The 20,490-nt window shown below is 40.8% G+C and overlaps 1 protein-coding gene across 1 annotated transcript in view; it reads right to left on the bottom strand.

The window, feature by feature from the left end:
• Nucleotides 1-20,490, bottom strand: part of cacul1 (CDK2 associated cullin domain 1) — a 103,851-nt gene that overhangs the window by 36,518 nt on the left and 46,843 nt on the right. Inside the window, exons 4-5 of the mRNA XM_041209922.1 lie at nt 10,083-10,178; nt 3,343-3,445 (exon numbers count right to left, since the gene is read on the bottom strand). Of these exons, the coding sequence (XP_041065856.1) occupies nt 3,343-3,445; nt 10,083-10,178 (199 nt within the window). The remainder of the gene's footprint in view (nt 1-3,342; nt 3,446-10,082; nt 10,179-20,490) is intronic.

The following is a 20,490-nucleotide window of genomic DNA, read 5'->3' as shown; positions in this document are numbered from 1 at the left end:
CAAACACTCCTTTCAAGTGAAGCAGCATTTCACTTGCATTTCCCCCAACTTAGTCTACTGCATTTGTTACTCCCAATGTGGTCTCCTCTACATTGGAGAGACCAAACGTAAACTGGGCGACCGCTTTGCAGAACACCTGCGGTCTGTCCGCAAGAATGACCCAAACCTCCCTGTCGCTTGCCATTTTAACACTCCACCCTGCTCTCTTGCCCACATGTCTGTCCTTGGCTTGCTGCATTGTTCCAGTGAAGCCCAACGCAAACTGGAGGAACAACACCTCATCTTCCGACTAGGGACTTTACAGCCTTCCGGACTGAATATTGAATTCAACAACTTTAGGTCGTGAGCTCCCTCCCCCATCCCCACCCCCTTTCTGTTTCCCCCTTCTTTTTTTTCCAATAAATTATAAAGATTTTCCTTTTCCCACCTATTTCCATTATTAAAAAAAAACCCACTAGAGCTATACCTTGAGTGCCCTACCATCCATTCTTAATTAGCACATTCGTTTAGATAATATCACCAACTTTAACTTTAACACCTATGTGTTCTATTGTACTATTGTCGTTGACATCTTTTGATGATCTGCTTCTATCACTGCTTGTTTGTCCCTACAACCACACCAACCCCCTCCACCTCTCTGTCTCTCTATCTCTCCGCCCCCCACACACACACCTTAAACCAGCTTATATTTCAGCTCTTTCCTGGACTCGAACTCAAGTTCTGTCGAAGGGTCATGAGGACTCGAAACGTCAACTCTTTTCTTCTCCGCCGATGCTGCCAGACCTGCTGAGTTTTTCCAGGTAATTCTGTTTTTGTTTTGGATTTCCAGCATCCGCAGTTTTTTTGTTTTTATCTCAATGATCCTGCCTCCACTGATCTCTGGGGAAGAGAACTCCTTAGACTAACAACCCTAAAGAGAAAAAAAAAATTCTCCTTCCCTCCAGCTTAAATGGGAGGCCCCTTATTTTTAAACTGTGCATCCTAGTTCTTGTCTCTCCTTTAAGGGGAGCCATCCTCTCAGCATCCACCCTGTCAAGTGCCCTCCAGGTCATTTCTTTCTCAATAACATCACCTCTCATTCATCTCAACTCCAATGGATAACAACCTTTCCACATAAGATAACCCCTTCATCTCAGGAATCAGTCTAGTGAATCTTCTCTGAACTGCTTCTAATGCAATTATATCCTTTAAGTAAGGAGGCCAAAACTGTACACAGTACTCCAGATGCAGTCTAACTGAGGTCTTGTACAGCAACACTTACCTACCTTTATACTCAATTCCTCCTGTAATAAACACCAACATTCCATTTGCCTTCCTAATCATTTGCTGTACCTGCACACTAACTTTTTGTGATCCCTCTGTACTGTAGAGTTCTGCAATCTCTATTTAAATCATATGCTGCTTTTCTATTCTTCCTGTCAAAGTGGACAAGTTCACATTTTCCCACATTATACTCCATCTCTCAAATTTTTGCCCACTCACTTAACCCATCTATCTATAATCCCTCTATAAACTCTTATGTTCTCTCCACATCTTATTCTCTTACCTATTTTTGTGATATCAGCAAATTTAGCAACCATACATTCGGTCCCTTCATCCGAAATCATTGATTTGGTTTGTAAATACTTGAGGCCCCAGCACTGATCCCTGTGGCACTCCACTAGTAACAGCTTGCTAACCTGAAAATTAACCATTTAACCCTTCTCTCTGCTTCCTGTTAGAATGGATAGAGGATTGGTTAGCTAATTTGTTACCCCCTACATCATGAGCTATTATTTTGTGTAGTAATCTTTGATGTGGCACCTTATCAAATGCCTTTAAGAAATGCAACTACACCACATCTACAGGTTCCTCTTTATCCAGGTTACTTGTTACTTCCTCAAAGTAGTAATAAATTAGTCAAACATAATTTCCCTTTCATAAAACCACATTGACTCTGTCTAATTGCATTAAGATTTTCTAAGTGTCCTGCTATAGCGTCCTTAATAATAACAAAATGAGATGCAATGACTAGTTATGTTTGTTTTTGGTGCAGCTGGTTGACAATGGAACGTTGGCCAGGGCACAAGGATAATTCATTGTTTTCTTCTCAAAAATGTCTTGGAATTCTATGCTCTTTTGAACCATCAAATTTGCAGATGGAGATTTGGTTTAGCATCTCATCCAACTGACGACACTTGGGATAATTCATTGCTTCCTCAGTATTGCACTGAAGTTCCAGTCTAAATTGCACTCAACCCTGGTGCTTGGACTCAACTTTCTGACTCTTTGGCACAAGCGCTACCACAAATTCAAGCTTATACAAAAACAAAGAGTCAAGGACAAATGGATCATTCAGCCCATCAGTGCTCATCTCTTTAGCTCTCTAACTCTCAAACTAAAGTTGAATACAATACTGTGGAAAGCCCTCCAAGTCTTCAGATGAGCTACCTTACCTGGTGAATTATTGCAAATGTTTGAAATGTTTAAATTATCGTATGTAATATGCCCTAATCCTATTGGTCTTCAAGTAATATTTAGGGTTCAGTTTTGTTATTGATACAATTTAACATCTGCCATACCTCGACAAGGTCTTCCATTGGCCTCCTTCGCTCTAGACTGTACAGGCCAAGTGTTCCCTAACTTTCTTTTCGGCTAAGCCACTGCATTTTTAGGAACATTCCTATTGCTCTTCTGTACACTTTTTCCAATGCTTGCCCTTCTATTCTGAAAGCCAGTGGCCAAAATTGTATACTCCAGATATGGAATCACCAAATTACTCTAAAACGTCAGCATAACCTCTGTAAACTTGGCTCAACTGTTTTGGCTGTATGCCAGCAATTGATTTATTTCTTCAACAGCTCTTTTCTATTTCCCGAAAATTAAAATAAAGTGATTCGGACTCTCAAGTCTTTTTTTCAAGCCAAATTTTTCAGGAATAGAAAAAAAAATGAAGTAGACAAATCCAGAAGATAAAATATGAGCTGGAATCAGAAACATATCTGTCATGATAAATCTAACCAGCTTATTCAGTACAATTATCCAATAAATCTTAGTTTTGTCAAATATTAAAAAAAGTATATCCCGAAGACACATCCTAGAAATGCTGGGTAAACTTGTTGACAGCGAAGATCAGGATTTAGGAAAGGGAATGATTTCTTCCCCCACCTCCCACTCCCCCAACCTCCCTCCCCAGGGTGGGCACCTCATGAGTGCCTACTCCAAATTACTGTTCATGTTTAGTATGCATAAAGATAATACTTGATAAAAAAAATACAATTCTGAACAAGGGTATATATCACAACTTCAGAATTAACCCAACTTTGGCACATAAACCAAAGTGTAAACAGAATCACTACTCACGCATTAAGGTAGGAACATGCTTTTCTGCAACCTGTTCTGTAAACAACTTTATGAGGTCATCTTTCAAATCTCTGTTAAGTTTGGTTTCAATGTAGAATTTGTTCTGCAAACATGAAAACAAAAGTCATCAGCAGGACTCAATGTTAAGAGGGCAATTTAATAAAAACTCAATTCCTGAATCCACATCAGCAACAGCACCATTAATATGTAGATTTGCTTTTGCAACAACAATAGCTTGTATTTACATTTTATCTTTAATGCAAGAAAACATCCCAAGGTATTTCACAAGAGCATCATAAAGCCAAATATAGTGATATTAGGTCAGATTGCAAAAAGCTTGCTTAAAGAGGTTTTAAGGAGTGTTCAGAGAGAGGTCTGGAGGGTTATGGACTAGGTGCAGGTCAATGGGACTAGCGGAATAATATTTCAGCACAGACTAGAAGGGCCGAATGGCCTGTTTTCTGTGTTGTAGTGTTCTATGAAAAAAAGGGGCTAGACAACTGAAGACACAGACACCAATGATAAAGCAAATAAATCTGGAGATTCTCAAAAGGCCAGAGTTAGAGGAACACTGAACTTTTGGAGGGTTATGGAGTTGTAGGAGATTACAAAGATAGCAAGGGGTGAGGGCATGGAGGAATTTGAGAACATGAATAAGCATTTTAAAAATCAAGGCACTGCTTAACTGGGTGCTACAAGTCGATTGATGGTGAGCAGAGAGGTGATGGGTGAATGGGACTTGGTGCGAGCAAGGATATCGACACACTTTTGATGACCTCAAGTTTACGGAGGGTAGAATATGGGAGGTGGGCCTGGAGTTTAATCGAGTTTAAAGATAACAAAGGCGTGGCTAGGGGTTTCAGCAGCAGATGAACTGGGGAAGGGTGGAGCCAAGCAATGTTAATGAGGTGGAAATAAGCAATCTTAACAGTGGCTGGGGTATGTTGTCAAAAGCTCATCTCAGGGTTAAATATGACAACAAGGTTGTGAATAGTCTCGTTCAGCATCATGCAGTTGCCAGGGAGAGGGATGGAGTGTGTAACGAGGGAACAGAAAAAATGACTTTGGTCTATCCAATATTTATCACTGCTCTGGGGTGCCACTGAAATGGCCAGTGACTAATGCTGAATCTCCTCTCTTTTTTAAATGGCAACCAATTTTTGAAGAGGAGGAAGCGATATGACTAAATTTCCGCATTGCTTTTCAACCAAACTAGCTACAAATTACAGACTTTATTTTTATCAATAAAGGGGCTATCAAGAATTGTAAGATGCTGAGTGTACACCGCAATACATTTAGACGATCTAGCAAAATTCATTCAACAATTTTAACATAGGTTTTGTATTTTTTGTTCTTAATTTCTCGTGAATTGTTGAATCAATTAGTGTAGTTACTCGCACCAATGGAAATCCCCTTGCCTGACAAGTTGAGAAGAGAACCATCGCCAATGAAGAAATGTGAAGCAGGGCAGGTTGCACAAAACAAGTTCTGTGCCAACCTTTGTAGAAATTTTCAATAGATCCTTTAAACTGAAGCGTTTTCATTGTTTTGTGTAGTAGAATTAGGCATCTGTCATTTTACAGTTTTAACAGGCATTATCCTTTGACCAATACAAGAGGATAGACTACAAGGTCCAAGTCTGAATGTCACCTCAAAAAATGGAAAGTCAGCTTCCTGGAAAAATTTAGTATAACTATGTAACTTGAGTGCCAGCATTCCAAACATGTCAGTGGCCTTAGTGGCCAGTGGCAGTCTATACTCCATTCTGGAGGTGCAAGTCTGGTTACTAGAGGTAGCACAGGTTTGTGATCACCTCATTGGTAAATGCAGCCACCAAACATAAGACTTAAGCGCTCCCTGAAGACTCTAGGTTCCTAAGACCTCCTATTTAGAGCTCTTCTCGACCTCCATCTGCAAGCAGCTTCTCTTCTTTCTGCCTCTGCTCCATCCCCTTTTGATGCTGCAGTCCAAGAAGGGCTGCAACTATAGCTGCCATAACAGGCAGCAAGTGGTGTGCTCAGAACCCTTTCAGCAACAACCAATAGCATCGCAATGTTCAGCATCACATCCTGCAGTCTTTACCAATTTTTCTGAATTCCTCCAAACATGCACTACTCCCAAAAACTCAGCAAAACCAATAGAAAGTAATAAGGTTTTGGATAATGTTGTCTTTAAATAGCACTAGTGAGGCATCCCTCGTGGTGCGAAGCACATGTTCAGCTGTGTACATTTAAGAGAGGACATCATGTAGAGCAGTGAGGTTGAAAATGGCAGGTCAGGCATCAAACCAATATTAGAAACAAAAACAGAATTACCTGGAAAAACTCAGCAGGTCTGGCAGCATCGGCAGAGAAGAAAAGAGTTGATGTTTCGAGTCCTCATGACCCTTCAACAGAACTGAGTTCTGAGTTTTGAGTTCTGTTGAAGGGTCATGAGGACTCGAAACGTCAACTCTTTTCTTCTCCGCCAATGCTGCCAGACCTGCTGAGTTTTTCCAGGTAATTCTGTTTTTGTTTTGGATTTCCAACATCCGCAGTTTTTTGTTTTTAAACCAATATTAGACCCTGGGTGATGCTTCAATCGTCCTACTTCTGGCATACATATGTAATACTCATGCTAATAACCTCAACAATATGACCTCGGTGTAGTCTATTGCCGAAGAGGCCGAGCGTGGCGTAGACTCCATTTTACATCTAAATTGGTGCTGCAGAGGCAAAATTTGTGGCTGTAAGCTATTCAATATCAACTACTGACCTTATAACATTCAGTCCTAAACCAGACAAGTTAACAATGATCTGGTCATAGACATGGCCAATCAACTGAAGTTGTTATTTAAATGCTAACCATTGCCGGCAACATCATTGTTATAGAATAGTAGAACAATACAGCACACAAGAGGCCAGTTGGCCCATTGTTCTGAGCCAGAATTGGTGTGTTGCTAGAGAATTATGCTGCTCAAGGACATAAGAAATAGAAGCAGGAGTAGGTCCTTTGAGCCCACTCCATGATTCAATATGACAAATCTGTTATCTCAACTCCACCTTTCCAATCTACCCCCGTAAACCTTAAACCCCTTCTTATCCAAAAATCGATCGATCTCTCTCCTGAATATACTCAATGCCTGAGCATCCACAATCCCCTGGGGCAGAGTTCCAAAGACTCAATCCCAAGTGGAGAATTTTTTTCTCATCTCAGTCTAATATGGCTGACCCTTCATTCTGTGATTGTGCCTCCTATTTCTAGACTCCCCAGTCAGGGGAAACCTCCAATCAGCATCTACCCTATCAGGCCCCTTAAGAATTTTATATGTTTCAATGAGACAACCTCTCATTCTTCTAAATTCCAGGGAACATAGGCTAATCTACTCCATCTCTCCTCATAAAACAATCTCTTCATTCCAGGAATCAGTCTAGTGAACTTATGATGCACTCCCAATGCAAATCTAGATAAGAAGACTGAAACTGTACACAGTACTCCCATGGTAGTCACGGCAATTTCAGTAGGACTTCTTCACTCTTATATTGTTGTAATCTACGACCATATTAAACAACCTGATTCTGTAAAGCAGAAGTCAGTTAACATTAGCAACATCTCATAACTGAGCTTTGCTCCAAGTGCTTCACTCCATCGCTTTCAGACTCTACTTGTAGACAAAATTACACGTGAAAATTATCTCTCAAACCGGATTCCAGTAGAATTTGACAGTATGGAAGGATTATTAAACAAAGACAATATGGCCAATGTTTGCGAAACTTTGATGCACGTAAGTATGAAAATAAGAAGAAAATAAAGGAAAGAAACGGATGATTAAGTCAGATAAATTGAAGAAAAGAAGTATTGAGAAACAAGAGCAACACAAAAGCTATTGCAGGAGCAGTGTAATAGGGCAGACAACTGGAGCACCAAAACACAGATCGAATTTGCCAAGCCACTAAGCTCTCAATCTCAATATCTTGGGAATGACAATGAGTAAATGCATCTTCACATGAGTAAGTCAAAAATTAATCAAATGCATAATCTCTCCCATGCCATTCTTTGTCACTCAAAGCAGTATCATTGAGGATTGAAAGCAAGTCACTCAGATACTTGCTGAAGAAAAGAGCTTCTTTCTTAAGAAAGTCAGAAGCAGCACTGCAAGTTCATTAATGCATTTAATATATTGTTAAAGATGAGGATTTAGAGTTATGAAGAGAGACAGGAGAAGTCAGGGCTTTTTCACTAGAGATTAGAAAGCTAATTAGCAACCTGACAGAAGAAATCAAAATGATGAAGGGTTACAATAAGTTAAATAGTGATAGATGGTTTTCACTGGTTGCTGAGACAATAATGATCATCATCATTTAGGTATCGCCAAAATTGCTGTGACTGTCTTCCATAGTGAGGTAGTATTTGAACCCTGGTGTTGTGTCTCAGAGGGTCCACGATTCTTCTTTCACTGACTGGTTATGTACTGACGTGTTACAAGCTTCGGTGATGTAATTGGCAACTGTAAGGATTAATTCATCTGCCTTTTTGATGCCGTTTCCCCCATCAAGGGTGCTATTACGCTTCTCTGGGTGAAAGCCCATGGAAGAAACTTGGAACCCTGAGTAGAGGTCATCCTCTAATCAAGGGACAGCCAATGATGATCCTCCTCCAGATACTTATCAGCTCTAAGCAGTCAATTCCCAAAGGAGGTGGTCAGGTTACTTAACCACCACCCGATATACAGTGACTAGTTACGTGTATTGGCTACTGTATTTACAGCTGCAGGTTTTAACTCTGATCTGACTACAGAGACAGTAATAAGAGACTATAAATTACGATAACCCCAAGACTCAAGACGAGGTCAGAATTAAAATTCCTTACATGGAGGGTAGTCAGAAATTCAAATTCATTGCCACAGACTGTTGCTAAAACAGAGTCATTTCAATTCTATTGAAAAGGACAATATAGCACCTTGAAAAAGATATATAGACAGAATGGGTCAAATAGTGTAATGGAAATAGACTGGGGGCCCCACCAAAAAGGCAAAAAAAACAACAGTGCAGACATAATGATGCAAATGGCCTGGTTTATTGTTGTGAACTAGGACGTTTCTAAAGCAGGCTGGGAGAAAAGAGAGAGGGACCCATGCTTACAACTTGAAGGCACTTGCTCGAAACGCATTAAAGGCGCATATGTGAATCAGAAAAGCATGTGCAACATAAATCATCCCCATGACAAATTCCCTTTACTCCATTAGTGCTGTCAGTAATTCCCACAACCAGCAAATACTGCTGCTGGATGCAAGCAAGAAAAAATTGATCCTCCTTGGACAGCATTTTGTATTAATTAAATTATTTTCTCACTTGTGGATCCAATTTGTTCTGGTTAAAGTTTTCCAGCAAAGATCCTTTGTGCTCCATTTCAACAAAATTGAGAGTCAGTTTAAAGTAAAACGGATACTTCACTTTACTTCATTAAAACAGGACTTCTAGAGGAATATGCTAAAGAATATTATCAGAGACAAATTCAGAATCCAGGAATTAGACAAGAGGCGCACAGTTCCATTAGAGTAGTGTAATCCAGTCAGGATGGGATAGTGCTATTGTGTTTGCTTGGCATTTTACTTAAATACATAATGAGTTTCAATAGTCTTCAGGGAATATCTGCCACCTTCAGGTCAAAATAAGGCATTTATTAAAAATATCTGAAGAATAATTAATGTTACAATCTCAGAGGGCTTAGGAAATACATTAAGCATATTTCTGGCTGCAAACCTGCAACCAGCTCATGAAAATTGCCAAAGGCTCTGCCCCAAAGTGCCTTGTGTAAAGGAATAAATATCTTCCTCCTGGGTGACAACAAAAGCAATGCAATTTTCTATAATTAAATGAAATGTAAGGGCAGGGTGGATACTCTACAGCAATGCGCTATTTTAGATAGAAACAGTGGACTCGATAGGAGGCCAGAATTAAAATTCTTTAAGTGGACAGTGATTAAAAGTTTGATAAAAGCAAAAAACTGCGGATGCTGGAAATCCAAAACAAAAACAAAAAATACTTGGAAAAACTCAGCAGGTCTGGCAGCATCTGTGGAAAGGAACACAGTTAACGTTTCGAGTCCGAATGACCCTTCAGACCTGCTGATTAAAAGTTTGAATTTGCTTCCACAGGCTGTTGTTGAAGCTGAGTCTACAACACATGTAGTGCCATTTATTGTAATTAAAGCATGATTCAAGGTATACGTTTCAAAGCAATATGTCACTGCAGGGCATAGGGCTCGGCAATGATTTTTACATGGTGAGTTTCTAATCTGAGGCTGTGGATCGATATTGAACGTGGTTAAGCTGCTTTTTCACAAGAAAGAGAAGAAAAAATTAGTAGCTGACGGTATTCTTATGTATCTGCCAACTGGATAAATGGCGTGTGGCATTAAAGTCATAACCTGAGTGTAAGTCTGAATAAATAAAACACAAAGATGAATGCCCTTTAATAATGTTTTAAAATTGAAGCCCACTTTCAGCAGCATTTCCCACTGAGCTGCAAAATAACAAACAAACCCGAAGTTATTTAGGTAGAATTAAATAGAGCTCAACTTTGTGTTCTGGAGTCTGCAACTGATTAACTTTGGAGTGACTGCCTTCCATTTAATCCAGTATTTGAATAGAAGTTAAGGAAAATGAAGTAAAGTGCTGTCATGCATTTACAAGAGAGGAAAACCAACCCACTTTTATAGCAGTTAATCACAAAAGTCTTTCTGCATAAGCACCTACTCACCATGTAAATGAATAGAGGCACAATGCTCTGCAGAGCTCCCATGTACTGGCTGAGTGCTGCATTAAACCTCTCAACGTATGCATCTGGACAGCTGACCTGCAGAGAAAATGCAGAATAGCAACAAAATAAGTAATCTGCACATCTGAGTAACCGGCAGGAATATACCATTGTATTACAATAAATGGACATCATAAAAAGACTGTCATTTATACAGCACCTTTCACAACTGCAGGATGCACTCAGCCAATGAAGTACTTTTGAAATGTAGTCATTGTAATTGTAAGAAACATGGCACTCAATTTGCAACCAGCAAGCTCCCACAAACAGCAATGTGCTAATGACCAGATAATATTTTTCTGATGCTGATTGAGGGATAAATATTGGTCAGGGCATCAGGGATAACTCTCCTGTTCTTCTTCAAAATAATGCCATGAGATCTTTTACATCCCCCTGATAGGGAAAACAGAGTTGGTTTAACATCTCATCTGAAAGAAGCATTTCTAACAGTGCAGCATTCCCTCCTTACTGCACGGGAGCATCAGCATTAATTTTTGTGATCAAGTCCTGGACCTCTGTGTCCTTCTGATTCAGAGGCGAGAGTGCTACCAACTGAGTCACAGCCAGCAGCACTACGAATATTCCATGATCTAGAAAAGGCTGGTCTAATACATGTTCCATCCTAGTAGAGAGATTGAAAACTTTGTGAGAAACAGAGAAAATAATTCCAAAAAAGAAAGGAACCTTTAACCAAATACAAAGTGGATTGTTCTCTTTTAAGATGCCACTTGTCATCCACTTCGACATTTTGTACTTTTATTTCAGATTTTCACTTTTTCATTATTTTTGATACCATACTGCTCAAAAAAGTGCCAAATGTATGATAATTCCAAGATGTACTTACAAAGGCCTATTGAGTGATTGTGTACCCGCATTGAGTGAGATATACGCAATGGAAGTGCAGGTTAAGCAATTACTGAAGTATTCAGCACCATCCCTGATCCACTCTCCCTTCGGCTATTATTTCCCACTTGGAGTGCAGAAGTAATGAATTTACTGTAAAAATTTAAAAAGCTTTGAGCATGAATTATTCAAACTTTTTTGTGGATTCCACATATAGCGATGTGCTCTAAGTTCAAATGTTCAAGACTAATTTGATGTATTTCATGTTGAGTCAATTTCCCCCATTATCCTCCCTTTAGCAGTGCTGCCTGCCAGTGGACTTAAAGCCAACTTGACTGCCATGAAGCTCCTTACGAATAAAAACATGGCAGGAAGAGAGTCAGGAGATATCAACAAATCGGCAGAAATGGTGAATTTGAAACAAACAAGGCAGGGAGGGATGAAACTGCTGGAAATATAAACTTAGTATGGAAAGAAAAATGATATTTGTAAGATAGAAAAGTTCAATGAAAAGATAGCAAGTGAAGCTGAAAAAGAGGAAGAAAACGGTCTCCTCAACTTCAGAGCGACAGACAGTTCATGCTGTGTAAACCCAACAATACCGGTTTAAATTTCTCTCCTCGCTGTAATGTTGGATCTTCAAATGGGATGTAATATGGGCTAATTTCATTGTCTGCCTCAGCTTGGGTTGAGGGGGTGGGCAGGGTGAAGGAGGCTACTGTGGTATCTTGCCGCAATGTAACCGGCGGTGCCAGCTCAAGATCAGTAAAAATGCTTTTTGTCTCGAAATTTGAAGCTGCCACTCTGTCTTAATACAATCGATTAAATGCAGCAGATTACATAGCCGTTTACTGGGATCAAAGTGGCCAAAGACAAAAAAGTCTGAAAATTAGTGGCTGAAGGCAAAAAGGGCTAAAAATCGCTTGCGACTTGGAATCACATACACATTATTGCAAAAAGCAGCAAAGTCAGTGCAGCATGAAAGCCAGAAAATTATAGCACTTTTTACGATCTGTACTGAAAAGCAAATATTTCACCAAGCTCAGTTTTTACTGGTGGGGTAAACAAGTAGTCATCACATTCCTAAGGGAGATACCTTGTCAGGTAGACCAAGTCCTTGACCATGAATTTTTATCTCAATGATGTAAACATTGTCAATTATATATTGTAAACTGTAAATATTAACATGCACATTAATCATTGAAACAACTGAAGGAAAAATCTCAGTCCCCACAAATTCATCCAAGAGTACATCCTGTCTACATTGAGAGTAAAGCTGTTTTGATTATAACAGAGTATTTTCATCTGTATGTTTGCTGGGGGTTAAAGACAATTTCTAGTCAATTTGCTTAAAAAATGTTTTCTCAAACTACAGTTGCTCAGGACAAAATACTTTATCAACAAGATAAATCAAAAGAGAAATCAGCAAGATCATGGGAAAAAATATCCTTATCTGACCACAGTCCCCGCAAGAGTAACTGGGTGGTCTGATCTACATACTTGTTTTGTTCATCCGGTAATCACTATAAACTGGTATCTTTGGACTGACAAATCTTTGACTATCACTGAGAGTAACATTAGCTTCGCTAGCCCAGGGAGGCTTCAGGATTTTGTGGCTTGTTGTTACACTTCAGGTTGGTGGGGTGGGGGGGAAGGGGGATGGGAAGAGGGAGCGGGGGTGGGATGGGAGGTAGGAAGGGGTTTCGTGTGGTCGCAGCGCTATATTGCCATTCCTTCACTGTCGCTAAGTCAAAATCCTGTAACTCTTTTCCTAACAGCACTGCGGGAGGACTCTGCAGCGGTTCAAGAAGGCGACTCACCGCCACCTTCTCAAGGACAATTAGGGTTGGACAATAAAAGCAGGCCTAGCCAGTGACACCCACATCCCGTGGAAGAATACATTTTTTAAAATGCAGTGTAAGCACCATGGCAAGTGCCATGTCCAATCCAATGTGGGAGGACAGCCAGGTTTGGGAGTAAGTACAAAGTGGAGTTAGAAACAAAAACCCCTTTCCCCCCCGCCCCCACTAAATATCTCTGCCCTCCACCCTTCTCTCACTCCTGCTGAATGGCATCTTCCTGATCCTAACTCTTATGTTCAGAGTCTGCATGGCCGACCCTGTACCTGAGCTGAGCTTGCCCCACACAGTGACACAGCATTCACCTCGCTCAACATTCCTGCTCCTGGTTAACAGGTAACTTATTGGTGGCTTAATACAGCATCACTAGAAGTGAAGGAGACCAAACTAGTGCCCTGCAATTCTGCAGGAGTGGCTCGAGCTGCAGACTTGGATGGCAGCTGGATCTGGGCTGGCATGAGGCTGAGTGGCGGCAGCTGGATCCAAGCATGAGGCTGAGTGACGGCTCCTCTGGGCCTCCTTACTGGCAGAGATTTTCCAGGCTTTCTGAGATTCTCTCCTCCCAGCTTTGGCCGTGAAGGTGGCAGTGGCTGAGGTGAGGCAGAGGTCAGAGCAAAAAATAAAAAGGTGGAATACCATCATCCAAAAGTTGGATTCCACCAAATAGCAGAACTTTTTCATCCCTGCATTTAAATGCTTACCCTCCCTTTGGTCCATAAATGTTTCCTTCAGAGTCACCATGTTCTTTCTAGATGCTGCCTTTAATCTTATTTTCTATTTCAGCATGGGACACAAAGGTACAAATACAGCGAAATCACGATGAGTCAACTTGGATGGCACGAAATTCCAGTCATGTTGAAGTCGTCAACCAGTCTCGCCAGCAGAATAGCAAATCTCATAGAGCGGTGCCTGTGATAAGCCGAAATTCTGCACTTGTAACTTAGGATTAGCCAAACCTGCCTAAGCTTGTCAAATAACCATGCCAACCGATCAGAGCAGAGTTAGGCCACACATGAGTGCAAAATCATGGAGTGCTGGGCAAGCCATCTTTGGACATTGAGATCTCCCTGTGAAAGGGTGTGCAAAACCTATGAGTATGGCTAAACCTGAGAGAAAGTTAAAAGTGTTGTTGATCAGAGAGAAGGTGAAGTTGATACAGCAAGTGGAAAACTGTGGCATAAAACAGAAAGCGGACATCATGAAGGAGTGGGTGATTCCACTAGAGTTTGTCCATTATGAAACATCTTTGAACAGTTCGACAAGCAGGCAATCTCTTCAGCAAGGAAGAGGATGAGAGCAGCTGCCTATCCCACGATGTTGAGGAAACACTGCTCAAGTTGTTTAAGGCAGTCAAAGCATAGATTTTCCCATCTCTGGTCCAATCCTGCAGGAAAGGGGAGTCTCCCTAACAAAGGAGCTGGGTCACATGGAGTTCACCTGTAGCAACAAATGGCTCAACCAATTCAAGAAAAGGCACACTAAGCAGAAAGAGATTACCATGTTTTTCCAAAGCCAACTCCGGCATTTTTAAAAGCAAAGCTCTGGCCTTTTACAAGGTTAGGCTATTTGTAAGGCATGAACAAATTGTATAAAGGCTTTTTCACACATTTTGCTTTACTGTGTTTTCAGTTAGCATCTGAATCCATTGTTGTTGGCACAGACCATGTTTGCAGGCATGATGGGTTACACAGGGATGCATTCAAGTGGTAAAGGGAGTCGATAGTTCAGGGGGGGGCAGACAGGGAAGTGGAGTTGAGACTACAACTAGATCCACCATGATCTTATTGAATGGCAGAGCAGACTCGAAGGGCTGAATGGCCTTCTCCTGCTCCTAAGTCCTATGTTTGGGTGCCGAACTTTTTCTGCCTGGTAGTCTTCAAGTGTTGAGGAAATTATAAATCTGTGTGTCTCAGGGATCCACATAATACATGCAACAACAAGTACCACCATTCCTCAACTATCACGAAGCTCAGTTTAACATGAATTTGTGGGCAGATCCCCTGGAATTTGACTCATCAAGATTTTACTGTATGTTCATCGTTCTCATCCTTCTTTGGCTTTTACGAGGTGAAAGGAATCCATTATTATGCTGGTCACAAAGGTTTAGCTTTCCTGGCAGATATCATCCCATCATTTGAGTCGAGTACACCTGCCCATGTTTTCACTTGATGTCACTTCTGGCAGAAAATCCTCAAAATGACAGTAAGTGACAAGGACACAACCAAACAATAACCCGCCCAATTTCTTCCCTACCACAGGAACATAGGAAAGACTATTTAGCCCCTTGAGTGTGCTCCATCATTCAATAATATTGTGGCCGGTTTGTGGCCTAACTCCAGATACCCACTTTGTCCCAGTGTAACAATCAGAGAACGGTTTCAGCACAGGAGGAGGTCATTCAGCATGTTGCGTTCGTGCTGAGACATTAAGAAAAATGGCTTCAGTTTTTCTAGACTTCTGTGATTCTGAATTTCAACATTGTACAAGCTCTTAAGAAAATATATTTATCAGTTCATGCAAACTCTGCTGCCCATATCATATGTTCACTCCCATTCATGCTTGCTGACTTAAATTGGCTGGCTGTTCCCCAACATAAAATTCTTATCTATCTGTTCAAATCCCTTCATGGCCTCACCCCTCTCCAGCTCTGTGATCTCCTCTAGCCCTATAACCCTCAGGTATGTCTGCACTCCTCCAATTCTGACCTCTTGAGCATCCTGAATTTTAACTGCTCCACATTGGTGGCCTTCTTCTCAGCTGCTAAGGGCCCAAACTCTGGAATTACTTCCCTAAAACTCTACATGCTTCTCTTCTTCTCTTTCCTCCTCTAAGAAGCTCCTTAAAATCTAACTCTGACCAAAAATCATTGCTTCAACATTACTGTAGTTTATTGCATAAAAACTCAAGACAGTGGCATTGACCAAACTGTATCTGTATTCTGCCCTTGTTTTTAACTGGGTTATCATCCATGGCTTCAAAGGATTGTCTAGCTACCTGACAGCTCGTCAAATAATGCAAGCATTGTTAACTGCTGCAGAATAAAAATATCATTGCTCATGCCTGGATATTGCCTATTAACATGCAGGATGACAAATCTGTAGTCCAAATCTGCCTGCATAATGATGGAATGGTACTTCTTGTTGTTGCATATATTTTGTGGATCCCTGAGGCACACACATTTATAATTTCCTCAACACTTGAAGACTACCAGGCAGAAAAAGTTCAGCACCCAAACACAGGACTTAGGAGCAGGAGTAGGCCATTCAGCCCTCTGAGCCTGCTCTGTCATTCAAGAATATCATGGTGGATCTGGTTGTAGTCTCAACCCCACCTTCCTGTCTGCTCACCGAACCATCGACTCTCTTGTCAATCAAAAATCTGTATAACTCTGCCTTGAATAAATTTAATGACCACCCATCCTTCACTGCTTTCTTGGGAAGAGAATTTCACATACTAACAACGCTCAGAAAAAAATCTCAAGATCTCCATCTTAAATGTGAGATCTCTTATTCTTAAGATGTGTCCCCTAGTTCTAGTCTCCTCACAAGTGGAAACATCCTCCCATTATATACCCTATCAAGTCCTTTCAAGGTTTTATATGTTTCAATAAGGTTCAACCCTCATTCTTCTAATGGGTACAGGCCCAATCTGTTCAACCTTTCTTCATGATAAGCCCTTCATTTAGTTAGGTACTTGTTTGACCGGTGTGGACTCGATGGGCCGAAGGGCCTTCTTCTGTGCTGTAGACCTCTATGCCTCATCCCAGGAATAACAAGTGAACCTTCTCTGAACTGCCTCTAACACAATTATATCTTTGTTCAAAAAAGGAGACCAAAACTCGAGATGTGGTCTCACAAAGGCACTGTATCGCTGCAGTAAAACTTCCCTACTTTTATATTCCATCCCCCTTGCAATAAACACCAACATTCCATTTGCCTTTCTAATCATTTGCTGTACTTACTTACTAACTCTTGTGATTCATGTACCAGGACACCCAGGTCCCTCCATACCACCGAGTTTTACAATCTCTTTCCATTTAAATAGTATTCTGCATTTATGTTCTTCTTGTCAAATTGGACAAGTTCATATTTTCTCATATTATATTCCATGTGCCAAGTTTTTGCCCACTCACTTAATCTGTCTAAATCCCTTTGCAGACCGTTTACTTCCTCTTGAAATTTACTTTCCTACCTATCTTGGTGTCGTCAGCAAATTAAGCTACCATACTTTCGGTCCCTTCATTCAAGTCATTGATGTAGATTGTAAATAGTTGAGGCCCCAGCACTGAACCTTGTGACACTCCACTAGTTACGGCCAGCAAACCCATTAAATCCTATTCTCTGCTGCCTGTTAGCTAACCAATCCTTTATCCATGCTAATATGTTACCCCGTATATCATGTAACCTTACCTTGTACCTTACCTTGTAATCTTTAATGTGGCACTTTATCAAATGCCTTCTCAGAAACCCAAGTACACCACATCTACAGGTTCCCCTTTATTCACCTTACTTATTACTTCCTCAAAAAAACTCTAAGAAATTAGTGAAAACTGGTTTCCCTTTCACAAAGCCATATTGACTCTGCCTGATCAAATTATGACTAAGTATCCTGGCAGGTACATTTGCCACACTGGGAGCTCCCGCAAATCCTGTGTGTTACAGACGTACATACGAATTAGGAGCAGGAGTAGGCCACTTGGCCCCTTGAGCCGGCTCTGCCATTCAATAAGATCATGGCTGATCTGATCGATTGTCACAAAGGCAAGGCAGCAATGCCTCATGCAGGCAGGAGTTGCCAGAAAAAAAATCCTATCAGTGCTTAGTACTTAGTCCTGCACAGGAAGCAATTGTTTCCATTATCTCTGATCCAGCAGGTTTATTTCAAGTTGATTGTGGATGAAAGCGCTGTAATTTCAAACCCCGAGCGTTGGTCCCATTTAATTCCACAGTAAAATAATTATGATAATACACGTGCTTAACTGTACAATAAACCTATGTATGGAAAAGTAATTGTGATAAAGTGGGCCTGGAATTTTTGCAACACTGTAGGGGTAGGGGTGCTCAAATGCAAAAAGGTTGAGAACCCCTGTACTATTCCAGTTAATAATTCATCCACCAGAACCATTACGCCCAAGTCCTTCCTCAGTATTCAGCACCACTTAAGATCAATATTTTCATGACAGCAGCACAATTTTGTTGTCACTCAACAATAAATGGAGTCCTACTTAACAGGACAGGTGACGGCACCACAGCAATATTAGGCTGCTGTCACACTTAAAATAACCTAAATGATGTCAGTGTTATACAATCACAAAGTTCACCAATCACATTCCGTAACTGTGGGGCTGATGTTTATCCCACCCTCTTGACATGCGGGAATGGTGTACGAAAGGGAGTAAAATTGGGTGAGTGGACTTACAGTCCGTGGTTGCTCTATTCCTGCCCAGTGCTATTCCATCTTTGCTTACTTCCAGGTGGCCAAAGTTCCCTGGAACGAATGGGAACTTGTGATGCACCTATAATTAGAACCACATGTTATTTTAACTAAATAAAAATTAAGTTTCATTCACTGCTCAGCTCATTAGGTAAACCTGGCAGGACTGGTTAAACAGTGAGCAGGCTGAAGACAGTTGTAAATTTTTTTTATTAATTCATGAGCTGAATATCACTGGCAAGTCCAGCATTTGTTGCCCACTCCTAATTGCCCTCGGAAAGGTGGTGATGAGACACCTCAAACTGCTACGGGCCATGTGGTGTAGGTACACCCACATTGCTGTAGGGAAGGAATTCCAGGATTTCGACACATCAATAGTAAAGAAACGGTGATATAGTTCCAAGACAGGATGGTGTGGGGTCTGATGTGTAACTTGCAGGTGATGGTGTTCCCATGCTTCTGCTGCCCTTATCCTTCTGGGTGGTAGAGGTTCAAGATTTGGAAGGTGCTGTCAAAGGAGGCTTGGTGAGTTGCTGCAGTGCATCTTGATTATGATGCACTCTGCTGGCACTATGTACATATGGTGGAGTAAATGTTTATGGTGATGGATTCGGGTGTCAGTCAAGCGGGCTGCTTGGTCTTGGATGGTGTCAAGCTTCTGGAGTGTTGTTGGAGCTGCACTCATCCAGAAAAGTGGAGAATATTCCATCATACTCCTGACTTGTGCCTTGTAGATGGTGGACAGGCTTTTGGGAGTCAGGAGGTGAGTTACTCACTGCCAGATTTCCAGTCTCTGATCTGCTCTTGCAGCCAGTATTTATATGGCTGATACAGTTAAGTTTCCGGTCAATGGTGACTCCCAGAATGTTGATGGTTAGATTCTCTTTTGTTGGCGATGGTCATTGCTTGGCGCTTGTGTGGCACGAATGTTATTTGCCACTTATCAGCCTAAGGCTGTATGTTGTCCAGGTTTTGCCCATGTAACTCATAACTGAGTTTGTTGGAGTCAAGGTGATGGGACACTTTTCAAATTGCTGATTTATGATCTTATGGGGTCAATTTTAAATGGACTTCTGGTTACTGCTCAAGTAGTAGTAAAATTGTTGCCTCTGCCCAATCCCAATATATTTTTGTTAGTTTGATATGACCAACAGTACATCTGCATAGTTACTTCTGTTTCTATCAGCTGTATACCTTTTACAGTCCACGTATATAACACACTGTTTGTCAATTTGAAGCAGATTTGACTTTGCATTTAGGCGACAGATGTGCAACTATCTCTCAGTGGTAGGTTGCTTGGCTTTAGGCTCTGTGATATAGCTGTGGTCTGCTGCAAAATTAAGTTTAAATGTTCAAAAAGATACACAAAGAAAACTTATATAAGCTAAGAACTTTGCACCAGTAGAATAAAGATGTGAGTCGCATCATCTGGCACATGCATCAATCATTAAGATAGGAGCCTCAACTGTTTTTTTTTGAAAGGTACAATGTTATATTGAAAGTTCATGTGCCGTTTCTCCTGTGCAGTCAAACCTCTCTCAATTATGGGAGGACCAAACTATCACCTCAGGCTGGCTCCTCTTTATACAACTAATCCCAGGCCTAACCAGTCAACAGTTGGTACAACAGCACATGCCATGGTACGCTTATTTGACTTTTTTTCTGGAGTGCAGGGAGACATTGAGGTTGGGATCACAAGGTCACCACTGTACAGTATGCCACTGCAATCCAGTACTATTCCATTATAAACCAGTGTTCCATAAAACCAAAGCACTGCCTAACCCCATGTTCAAATGTTGCTCATTTTAAAACTCATCCAAATTCAAGCATTTATGCAGAACATATATGTGATGATTTGTACTCGATCACTCTTTGGAGCACAAGTTTCTGCATACACCTTCCTATGAAACAAGACTCAACCTATCTGGAACAAATTATCATGGTAGCAGTTTAATATAAAGAAACAGCTAACTCCTATTTCATTTTACAACAAAGATAAACTGAAATTAACCAGATACCACAACATGCACTCCAGTTCCACCAGCAAAAAATTCCCTTGGAGTCTATGAAATATTCAACTGGCCATATGGTACCAATTAGAAGTAATGCAAATTTTTCTAAAAGTGTAAAGTTATTTTTGAAAATTCTTTGCTAGAATCTGATCAGTACCAAAATACAATGTTTCAGTACTGAGGCAAACGAATTTAACCATCAAA

Source organism: Carcharodon carcharias, chromosome 17 (genome assembly GCF_017639515.1).
Source record: "Carcharodon carcharias isolate sCarCar2 chromosome 17, sCarCar2.pri, whole genome shotgun sequence".
NCBI lineage: Eukaryota > Metazoa > Chordata > Chondrichthyes > Lamniformes > Lamnidae > Carcharodon > Carcharodon carcharias.
This window is presented reverse-complemented; position numbering and strand designations above follow the sequence as displayed.